Below are 11,270 nucleotides of genomic sequence, written 5' to 3' on the forward strand. Positions count from 1 at the left end.
GGGTTTTCAGAATTCCTTCAACTTTTGGGCCATTCAGGAAAAACCATGAATCACTAAACCCTGTACCCTGCCCTGAGTACAGCTGGCCCAGGAGTACTGAGCAGTGGTTGGTTTCCGTCTTGCCATCTGGGGCCCATCCTGAGACCTGTACTCTTGTTTCCTGTGTACTTTTGGTGCTAGTTTTCTGACTGGCTGGTTGGGTTGCTCTTTTGTGCAGTACATGGAGATTGTGGCCAACGAGTACCTGGGTGACGCTGAGGAGCAGCACTGTGTGGACAAGCTGGTCAACATGACGTGTAAGCATTGTTGTCAGGCCCACAACTGACCTTGTGGACTTGCTGGAAAAAGGAGTGTGATGTTCTCAGCAGGAGAAGGGACACCTGCTGCTCTTCCTGGTGCGTCAGTCCCTCTGTGTGTGCATCTGTGCCAACAGGTGGAATTGGTAGCACATGGCCTCACACCGCCCCATGGCAGCTCGTTCTTTAGCGAGCACATTTGTTTCAAGAAAGAAGTCTTCCACGCAAGCAACGTCTGGTGAAGTTTTACCTTCCACTTTCTGTGAAAATGTCAGGCTTCAGTGTTTGGCCTCTAAATTTTGGGTAGTAATTATACCTAGCTCAGATGATTTGGACCATTCGGAGCATGAAAAGGAACACTGGGAGTCTCACCTGAAGATGGCAGCGTGGATGCTGTGGCCTGGGAGTGAGGCATCTTAGTCACTCCTCTGGTTTCCCTGGGAAGCCTGACCAGCTTCTTTCCCCACCTTTTCTCCTCCCTGTCTCCCACCCCCTCTCCACCTTGCAGTCCCTCCATCTCCACCTTCTCCTTTCCTCTCTCTTCCCCACCCCTTCCAGTCTCTCTAGGTGTGGCAAGCCACAGGCTTCCTGGGCTCGGGGTGCCAGTTCAAGCCCATTGTCTTCGTGTGGACAGACTGGTTTCCTATGCTTGCTAGCTGGATACACACTGGCTCTCAGGGGCAGGGGAAATGTCAGGCACCAGGAAGTGACTTTGTGGGCAGCTCTCTCAGTGCAGGAACCTTTGCAGGTTTTACGTCCTGCCTGGGCTCCCTTCTCTTTGTAAGCTGGGGCTCCCTTCTCTTTGTAAGCTGGGGCTCCCTTCTCTTTGTAAGCTGGGGCTCCCTTCTCTTTGTAAGCTGGGACATCTATGGACAGAGTCTTTTACGTACCTACTTTGACCTTGTGTAAGAATTAGAAACCTGTTCAATTTTAAATACAAGCGGAGTTCGCTTTTGTGGTGTTTTTATATTTACTACATTCGATGAACTCCTAGAGTTGAAATATACAGTTTCTCCATTGTTCCTTTTGTGGGTCTGTGTTCTCATTTCCCCTGTTTCTACTTGCCTATCCCTTCTGAAGACCAGGGGTTCAGAGCCTACTGCCTCTTTTAACCTCTGGACCTCCCTTTGAGTTCTTTCTTTCTTTAATAGATATTTTTCAAAAACTCGCTGCTCTGAAAGACCAAAGAGAATGGGTCACTGCAAGTGGAGCCCACAAGGTGAGTGGTCCCCAAGAGCTTGAGTCCCACGTGACCCTCTATGAAGTCAGTTCAATACCCAAGAGCAGAGCCTGACACTCAAGCTACATGTCATTATAAGTCATAAAACTGTTCACCCGCTCCAAAATTATGATTTATTTCCTCACTTTGTTATGTTCTTCACCAACATGAGGAATAAATAAATGGTACAGGGTATGAAATGTTTTTTTTTTTTTATTCCATTTACTGCTAGCTGAGTACATTACTTAACTTTAATGTTGTAAATGGGATGGAGCTGTTTATTGTTTATTTACAAACATACACATGAAATTCTGCAAATAAAAGACCTATGTTTACATGTCCACAAAGCCAATCCATCCAGTAGGGTTTTATTAGTTAGGACTATATAAAATCACCGTTTTCTGTAAGTCACAGGTGGCTGACTACAGCAATTTCATGCAATGCAGATTCACGAGGTGATATAGTATTACAGGCATAGGGATCAAGTATTCATTTTAAGGGACTGGAGACGTGGCTCAAAGAAAGAACATTTGCTCACTATGCCTTCAGTCCTGGGCTCTGCATTCCCAGCAACACCATATATTTACACATGCACACATGCAAACACACACACACACACACACACACACACACACAGTAGGTGTGCATTCCCCTTAAATGAATGCACCTTTAGTTGTAGCAGACTATATTTATTCCACCATTTAACAGGCAGATGTGTAGCGCTGATTTCAACCACCTGTTAAGCCACTGTATCTCAGGAAGCCATTGTGCTTATCTGATCACAGCCGCCTGAATTACGTTATTCACGCCGCTTACGGTCTAGGGCAGGGTTGGTGCACAGCACTTTTCCCTTCAACACATAGTCATTTCACTGCTGTTGCTTAAGGTTTGACAAAAAAGTAACACTGAGTTGTTAAGATGGCTTGGCAAATTTTTTGAAAATGATGCTTGTTGAATTGAAGTTTGTGAAACACTTTGGATGATGGGGAGGATGAGGACGGAGTCAGAGAGAGATGACAACTTCAACGTAAGAAAGTATAAAAGGGATCCATAGGATGGAAACAGAAACCCATCCCAGCACTCACGTCACAGACTGCAGCTCTGAGTAGAGCATGCTTGGCAAGAATGCCTTGGGGGTCTGTGTTCTGAAAACTTAGGAGGAGGAGAATTTATATTAATAAGGGTTCAAGAAAGGCATTATTTTCTAAGGAAAACCATGACACATTAAGCAATTTGGTCCTAGTTTTGAAAAGGTTATGTTTTTAGTGGTTCACAACCTTTGGGTTGTGACCCCTTTGAGAGCTGAATGGCACTTTCACAGGAGTCACATATCAGACACTTACATTATGATTCTTAACAGCAGCAAAATTACAGTTATGAAGGGTCAACAAAATAACTTTTTGGTGGGGGTCACTACAACATGGACTGTATTAAAGGGTTGCAGCATTAGGAAGGTTGAGAACCACTGGTTTATAAAGACATTCAATACCACTTTAGTGGGAAGCATTAGGAAGAAAACAAACAATTAATTATAAAATTATATATACAGTTATACTTGTGCACATATATATTTTTAATTGAGCAAATGAAAATAATCCAGAAGAAAATAGGAAAAGGTCAGTGTCTGTGCTCTTTAGAAACAGTGTACCATTCAAGAGGCTTCTGTAATTATCTGTTCTCCTCCATTTTTCAGACTTTAGTGAATTTACTTGGTGCCCGAGACACCAATGTCCTGTTGGGTACTCTTCTGGCACTGGCTAGCTTGGCAGAGAGGTGAGTGTATCTCAGAATGCTCTGCAGCGTGGCTGCTCTGGCAGTGTGGGTAGGAGAGATGCAAACACACAGTCGACTTGTTGCCCACTCCGTGAAAACCTGGGGTGGGAGGCACATGGGAAACCGCAGATGTTGAAGGATCACCTGCTTAGGAAGCACAGTTTTACATCTAAGTTAGAAAGGGAATTTTCTCTTTCTGACCTACAACGGGCATCCCACTTGCTCTCACATTTCCAACATCTATTTAGAGGAACATCACTGATGGTCTCCCTTCCTTTGACCTTCAGAACTACTACATTTTTGTGCCAGTTGAATCTCCCAGTCCTTATTTCTTTATTCTTACCTATACAGTCCTCATAACATATAGGACATTTTTAATGGAAACCTGTCCTTGGATAGTGTCATTGTTTTAAATGAAAGAGCTGTAAGTATAGTTTCACTTCAATGAGCAGATCATTATGTTTTTGTAAACAGCATACAATTTCTTGTTTCCTTGTGGTCTCTTCTCATAGCTCCTCACAAGGTATTTAAGTTATTTCCTAATGCTGTGGTAAAACACCACAGCCAAGTCAAATTATAGAAGAGAAATTTTATTTGGGGCTGACAGTTTCAGAGTGTGCATCCGTGATGATTATGGTAGGGAGCATGGTAGCAGGTAGGCAGGCATGGCACTGGAGTACTGGCTGAGAGCTTCTATCTTGAGAAACAACCATGAAGCAGAGGGAATTAACTGAAGATTGCCTGATTCTTTTGAAACCTCAACGCCTGTCCCTAGTAACACACCACCTTCGCAAAGCCATACTTCCCAATTCTTCCCAAACAGTTCTACTGACCAGGGGCCAATTATTCAAAGACATGGACCTATGAGGGCTCTTCTCATTCACACTACCACATAAAGTATATGATCACTAGGATAAACAAATGTAGTAGACTGGGTTTTTAGTAACTAATAATATTTGTGTATTTGCAGTCCAGAGTGTAGAGAGAAGATCAGTGAACTCAACGTAGTAGAAAACCTATTGATGATTCTGCATGAATATGACTTACTCTCCAAAAGGTAGGGCCTCATCTTTATGAAAATGCTTCTTTGGTGGAATATGGAATTTGTATTAATTTAAATCTGTGATCTTGGGCCAAGGTCATTCAAGTTTGGCTCCAGAATAAACTGTCTGTTGTTCTCTCTCTCTCCCTCTCTCTAAAAAGCTGTTTTATTTGTGGTAAAAATACTTTTTATTATATCATTATTTATATTGTTAGTTGAATATGGTGAATCAGTTTTGCCATTCTTTCCCATTTAAGGCAATATGAAGAAGCTAGAAGAAAGAGGTACATAGAATCCAATCATACAATCTTGTGATTGCATCATTTTTAATTTTGTTGTATTTGTCTAAATAAAAACTTTATTTAGGGAAGAAACTTTATGTTGGTTCTTTTTTTTTTTGTAATTTCTAATTAATGTGTGGAATAAGGAAAGTTGCTAAAAGCCGTTGTGTTTAAGGCAAGTGAATAAGATGACTAAACTGCATTGTGATCACACATTAAAACTGACAACAGAAGCTGAAAAAAAAGTAGGTTCCTTTCTGCTTAAGCCGTACATTGTTCTAAAAGAAGACGCTGTATAGGTGTTTATTAGGTGTTTGGCCTTTAAATCCAAACTTTTTGAGGAGCCAGGAGTGTAGAAATCCTGAGCACTGGCGATATGATATTTGCTGGGTATTTTTTTAAAACTGTTTTTCAAAGCTGACCTCAACACTGTTGAGTGTTGGTATAAACAAGAATCTATGCTTTCTGACCTAACGATGTGAAGTGTGACCCTGTCACAGTGGAGTAAGACCAGAGTGTGCAGCGTGAGGTGGGGGCAGGGAGGGAGACCTCCCTGGGTCCTTGTAGGACAGTGGCGCCCTGGAAGGTGCAATCAAAGCTCAGTTAGAAGAGAGATTCCTGATGGGAGTGAAGGGAGATAGAAGAAAATATCCAGGCACAGTGTGTGCTGCAGCATAGAGTCAGGCCCTGGGTGAGAAGAATGTGCTGGCAGACACAGCTGGTGTAAAGGACACAAAGTGTCGGAAAGCTGGAACAGTCCAGGATAAGTCAAAATTGTAGCCAATTCTGATCAGTTTCTACCCTATGTCAGGACATTCCCTGAGCCCTCCTGAGCGCTCATTTTATCTACACAAAACTCAATTTTTCTTCATATTTTACAGATGAGGTAACATGTTCATCCGGGTTTTTAGGATGGGTTTTTATGGTGAGATGCACTCTGCGTAAAGAAAGAGTGTTTCTTGTAGAAAGTTTGAGATGATAAAGTATGCTGCTTACCAAGGAAGATGCATTCTTCCTTGTTGTTTGAGACCAGGTTGGTAAGCAGCCCTCCCTGAGCTGTCTTGTCCTTACAGTGATTCTTCTGTCTGCTTATAAAGGGCTGGGATTTCAGGCTTGAACCACTGCTCGTCTTAGAACATGTGTTCTTATCATCAGAGCTGGGAGGGGAGTGCGGCTTGAGATGGAGAGGAGCATGTAGAAGTCCTCTGGGAATAGAATTGCAAAGCAGTGTGGGAATATGAACCCTGAAGAATGTTGAAGAGAAGGGGAAGAACAAACATTCTGCTCCAGAAAAGGACAGATGTGAAATTACCCTCCAGAAAACGAGCTTTATTAGGAGAGGGCTACATAACCACTAGCCATGGTCAGGCTTTGAGGTGGAAGAACAGAAAAAGGCAGCATGGTGAGGTTGTGATGTGGGACAGCATTGTAGATGTGATTCGCTTAATGCGAAGGAGACATAGCCACCATGGATGCAAGGTGTATGTGAAGGACTAAAAAGGTGGGAGAGAGACATACATACATACATACATATATGGAGAGATAGATAGATAGATAGATAGATAGCCCTTACATTTACATCTTAACCCAGGGTAAGGGTAGCTTGGCTGTAGCTAAAGGCAGTTACAGCATGAAGAATTCTGGATAGGATGGTAGGACAAAGGGACCAAAGAAGCAGGGTGCTCATCAAAACAGACCATAGGGGAGGTATATTTGCTCTTAAAGTGGCAGGCCTTGATCTAACAGGGAGGCAGTTGGCAGATAGGTTCATGGTCAAGGACCACAGGTGGGAAGAGAAGTGGCTCCAGTAACAGATCCTGTGCCCCAGTGACAGCTCCACTGTAAGTGCGATGGTGCTCACTCATGACTGGTGAGATTCTCACGCTTGCTCCTGTTACACCAGACTCACGGCCGAGCTCCTGCGCCGGCTCTGCACCGAGCCCCAGGTGAAGGAGCAGGTGAAACTCTACGAGGGCATCCCCATCCTGCTCAGCCTGCTCCACTCTGACCACCTGAAGCTCCTGTGGAGCGTTGTCTGGATTCTGGTGCAGGTGTGTGAGGACCCGGAGACCAGTGTGGAGATCCGTGTCTGGGGTGGGATCAAGCAGCTCCTTCATATTTTACAAGGGTAAGTGGGGGCTTGGTTCTTGAAACACAGTAGACTATTCTAGTAGTCCTTGCTTGTTTGTTTTGTTGTGTTTTGAGACAGAGTCTCGCTACATAGGCCTGGCTGCCCTGGAAATCATTAAGTAGACCAGGTTGGCTTTACCTCCCAAGTACTGGGACAAAAGGTATACACCTCCTGTCTTAGGTAGCGTTTTGTTGCTGTGAAGAGGCAGCGTGACCAGGACAACTCTTATTAAAGAAAACGTTTAATTGGGGCTTATTTACAGTTCAGAGGTTTAGTTCATTATCATCATGATGGAAACATGGTGGCATGCAGGCAGACATAGTGCTGGAGAAGTAGCTCAGAGGCTACATCTGGCTATACAGGCCGCAGGAGGAGACACTGAGCCTAGCTTGAGCTATTGAAACCCCAAACCCAGTGGCATACTTCTTCCAGCAAGGCCATGTCTACTCCAACAAGATCAGATGTCCTAATGTTTTCAAATGGTGCCACTCCATATGAGCATATGGGGGCCATTTTCATTCACCCCCCACTTCCACACCTGCCTTCTAAAAGGAGCTTCTATGCTATGAGCATAAAAAAGATGGTTTGTTAAAACAGATTGAAGTTGGAATTTTTGGTAAATATTGCATTGTAACTAAAAATTAAATATATTGAAGTATTGGGGCCATCTTTGGGACTATTACTTAACATTATTATAGAGCGTAATTCAGCCTTAAGGGTGCCACATTAGAGCTACAGGTAGATATTTCTGTTCAAGAAAGACCACCATGCTTTTGCTCCCTGGTCCATCAATAAAGCTTATTCCAAGCTCTAGGGAAAATGGCTCATCCATTTTAACATTACTGCAGATTATCAAATCAATATGGCTAAAACTTTGTACATATAATTCTTTTATGGATTTTCTCTGTGGGAATATTTCAGAGCATTAGAAGAGATTGCAGAGATAGGAACAAGATGCTTCGTTAGTGATTTCTGTTATTTTAAAAACAAAGGGAGAGTTTATATCCTGATGGCAATGCTTTTACTGAAGCCTCACTTACTTGGAGGTATAGATGATAAATATTTCACAGTCTCGTGACACAAGAGGCTATTCCCTTGGAAAGAAAAACTGCAAAGGTTGTGTGTGCTTTTAGGATGAAGATGACGGATGGAGTTATTTTCAGATAGATGCTAATGTTCTTAATAGTGACTGAAATTATAGAATAGTTAAGTAATATATAGAGTTAATTATAACTCAAGGCACTTTCCCCTCATTTGGTTAAGTCATAGGTTTTATCTCACTGATAAAGTTTTTCATGTCTAAAGACTCAGGTTCCAACCCCAGCCATGGTATGGTGTTAGGAAACGTCTCACGGAGAAGGTGATCTATGTCAACTCCTATTGGAATTGTACCCAGGAATATGTTTACACTCTCAGCTGTGTAAACAGTCTTTGCAGGCTGATGGTTTAGGCCACCTGGGGCAGGTGCTAGAGGAAGAGCTCCTTGGTAACTGGAGGCTCTCACATTAACAGTTAACAGGGTGTTGTCCAGGGCAGTTTTCAGGAAACCATTTAGGCCTGTACACCCCCGTGCCTCCAACAACAGGCACACTCTGATCAGGTGCCCTGATCACCACAGAGAGTTCCAAGATAATTATGTCTGCAGATAAGACCATCACAGGAACCGTTCCTTACCGCAGCTCAGGACAGAAAGAACAGAATGACCCAGGTAGCATGTGGGAAGGCAGGGAGATTCTATTTGTGTTTTGTGTGAGAACATACAGACCCAAACAGCTGATGTCACGAGAAAGAAATAAATAACGTAACCATATAAACCAAAGGGAACAAACAGATAACAGACGAGAGTGTGCGGTAGGAAGCTGTGTACCCTGTGCATCGCAGGCGAATGCAGAGCATGGATTTGTGAGCTGTGGTTGAAGCTGGAAAACAGAGCTATAGAAAGCAGGAAGTCTTACAGCCAACATGGAAAATGAGGGCTGAGTAACACCCATTGCCCTGCAGACTGACCAGGAGACTAGAACAGCTCTAAAAGTAGCAAAAAAGAGGGCATGCTTAAAAATGTGCTTTCAGCCAGAGGAAAGAGGAGGAAGAGAAGAGACAAAAATGGCTGAGAGGTCCAGGGCCCAGGCCAAGGCAGGACTTCAAGCTGTGCTCATGGAGACTTCTATGGTGGGCAGTCAAAAAGGCAATGCAATGTGAAGATTCAGCAAGACTGGTTTTAACTAAGAAGAACTTGGAGGAATCCCAACTGAGATGCACCCACACAAAGACTGCAGTGCCCAAGAGCTGAGGCATGGGAGTGGCAGGGAAGGTCAGGCAGGGCCTCTCATCTCACACTGCATTCCTAACTTGGTTCTAACTGAATTTGCAGATGACGCAGTTAAGAACACAGAAAACCTTATGGCCCTGAGGAGACAAAGATTTCTACTTATTTGTTTGTTATACAAAATATGAGTTTGTTATTTTGTTAAATTGTGTTTGAGGCACAGAAGAAAAAGAATAAATGGCTTGAACAATAATGTTCCTTTCATAGAGACAGAAATTTTGTTTCTGATCGTTCCTCCATCGGAAGCCTGTCCAGTGCAAATGCGGCAGGACGAATCCAGCAGCTTCATTTGTCAGAAGATTTAAGCCCTGGGGAAATCCAGGAAAATACCATTTCTCTCCAAGCAGGTATCTGTATTATACGACTGGGTTTTGTTACTTAACCCTGCCTTATTTATTGTGCTGTTATTCCTCGTTATAACATTAGTTTAGTGGTGTTGAGTGTGCACAATTTACAGGATTCCACATGTGTAATGGTAAAATCCAAGTGGATTGCCAGAGCCTTCTCAGCACAAGTGTTGGCCTGGCAGGTTAATGATACAACAGATGTGATCACTGCTAAGGCTGTATTCAAATACACAGCTTGATCTGGTTGTGGGTATGGTAGGGGGCACAAGTTCAAAGGTAACGGACACAAGACAGGCTTGCTTTGTTCACAGCCTTTTCTTTTGGAGAATAGAGGAGATCTTTCTTCAGAGATTGTGAGGGCAGAGAACTAAGATCTTCCTCCCTTTGGCATTTGTGTGTCCTTAGGAAGCACTGTACTTCTACTCGGTTTAAAGGTCTCCCAGAGTCCATGAGACCTGGTCTCGGAGCTCCTGGTCATCTGGGTGTTCGCACGGTGTTGGAATTGGCAGTACTCTCAGAGATTATAGGGAGAGACAGTTCCTAGAGAGGGACACCAGAAGCTTGGAGGCTAGATTTCCCCGTGTATTCTGTTTGGTGGGGTACCTGGGATGCATGTAGATTGTCTTGTGGAGCTGTGTACAGCACATGGTTTTGCCTGACATCACCCCTTTCACATCCAAGTAAGAACGATAAGCAGTTAGTTGAGTCTGAATATTTCCTCCACCTAGATGGATGGTCATGTGTCCATAGCTATGTTCCTCAAGTTCCCTAGGCTTTAACTTTGCTCACGTGAAATTTGATGACCAGTTAGGTATTACAGCCCCTACAGTGTTATGAGAATTACATGGCTGTAATTTGTGGATTTGTGGAAGTGCTCAGCATAGCAACCTGTGGAAGGGTCAGGAGGAGGAATTTTGTCTCAGTGTACAATGCCACCACCGTCAGCCAGGAAGCAGGAAGGGCACTGCTTAGGACTCCTGGCCCCTGTTGACTGGCAGTCTGTCACCTTCTCTGAAACTGTAGAACATAGTCGGATCACCAGGATTTGGGGACTGTTTCAAAAACAGCCATTCATCTGTCCACCAGTTTATTGTATTCCTGGTAAGTGCTGGGCACTCGGTGAGTACTGGGCATTTATGACAGGTTTGTTTGCTTCCCTCCTAGCCTGCTGTGCTGCCCTCACTGAGCTGGCCCTCAACGACACCAATGCCCACCAAGTGGTCCAGGTAAGAACATCATGACTGGCCCGACTGGCCCCCTTGGGTTGTAGTATTTATATTCCAAATATTGTTCTGAGGCTCCGTCATATAATTTAAAAAATATTTTAACATTTCTTATTTAGCTTGTAAAATTTCAGTTTATATTTCCCTCCCTTTCTCAGTTAACTCAGTTGAAATATGCTCTAATTTGCTTTCCTGTTATGATAAAACACAGACTAACAGCAGCTTCAGAGAGAAAAGGGTCTATTTGACATATGCTTCCAGGTAACAGTCCATCACTGAGGAAAATCAGGGCAGGAACTCAAGGCAGGAACCGGGAGGCAGGACTGGAATAGACAGGCCATGAAAGGGTTCTGTTCTCTGACTTGCTCCCTCTAGTGTGTCTCTGCCTTCTTTCTCATGCAACCCAGACCTGCATGCCTCGGGGTGGCACCGCCCACAGTGCACTAGACCCTCCTAAACCAACTACCAATCAAGAACATGTACCACACACTCACCAGCTGACTGAAGCATTTCCCCCAGATACTCAGCTGTGTCACTTCCATAGCTGAGACTAAATAGAACCTAGGAAGGACTGGCTGAGGCTGGCTGATGTCACCATCTCCTCCCTGCCTCACTTGCAGTCCGTTTCATTT

At 43.8% G+C, this 11,270-nt stretch overlaps 1 protein-coding gene across 1 annotated transcript in view; it reads left to right on the top strand.

Annotated features, from left to right (window-relative positions):
* Nek10 (NIMA related kinase 10) overlaps nucleotides 1-11,270 on the top strand; it is a 183,720-nt gene that overhangs the window by 38,561 nt on the left and 133,889 nt on the right. The window contains exons 8-14 of the mRNA XM_060390990.1: nucleotides 218-296; nucleotides 1,448-1,515; nucleotides 3,209-3,288; nucleotides 4,259-4,345; nucleotides 6,515-6,739; nucleotides 9,276-9,415; nucleotides 10,580-10,641. Of these exons, the coding sequence (XP_060246973.1) occupies nucleotides 218-296; nucleotides 1,448-1,515; nucleotides 3,209-3,288; nucleotides 4,259-4,345; nucleotides 6,515-6,739; nucleotides 9,276-9,415; nucleotides 10,580-10,641 (741 nt within the window). The remainder of the gene's footprint in view (nucleotides 1-217; nucleotides 297-1,447; nucleotides 1,516-3,208; nucleotides 3,289-4,258; nucleotides 4,346-6,514; nucleotides 6,740-9,275; nucleotides 9,416-10,579; nucleotides 10,642-11,270) is intronic.

Source organism: Meriones unguiculatus, chromosome 9 (genome assembly GCF_030254825.1).
Source record: "Meriones unguiculatus strain TT.TT164.6M chromosome 9, Bangor_MerUng_6.1, whole genome shotgun sequence".
NCBI classification, from domain to species: domain Eukaryota; kingdom Metazoa; phylum Chordata; class Mammalia; order Rodentia; family Muridae; genus Meriones; species Meriones unguiculatus.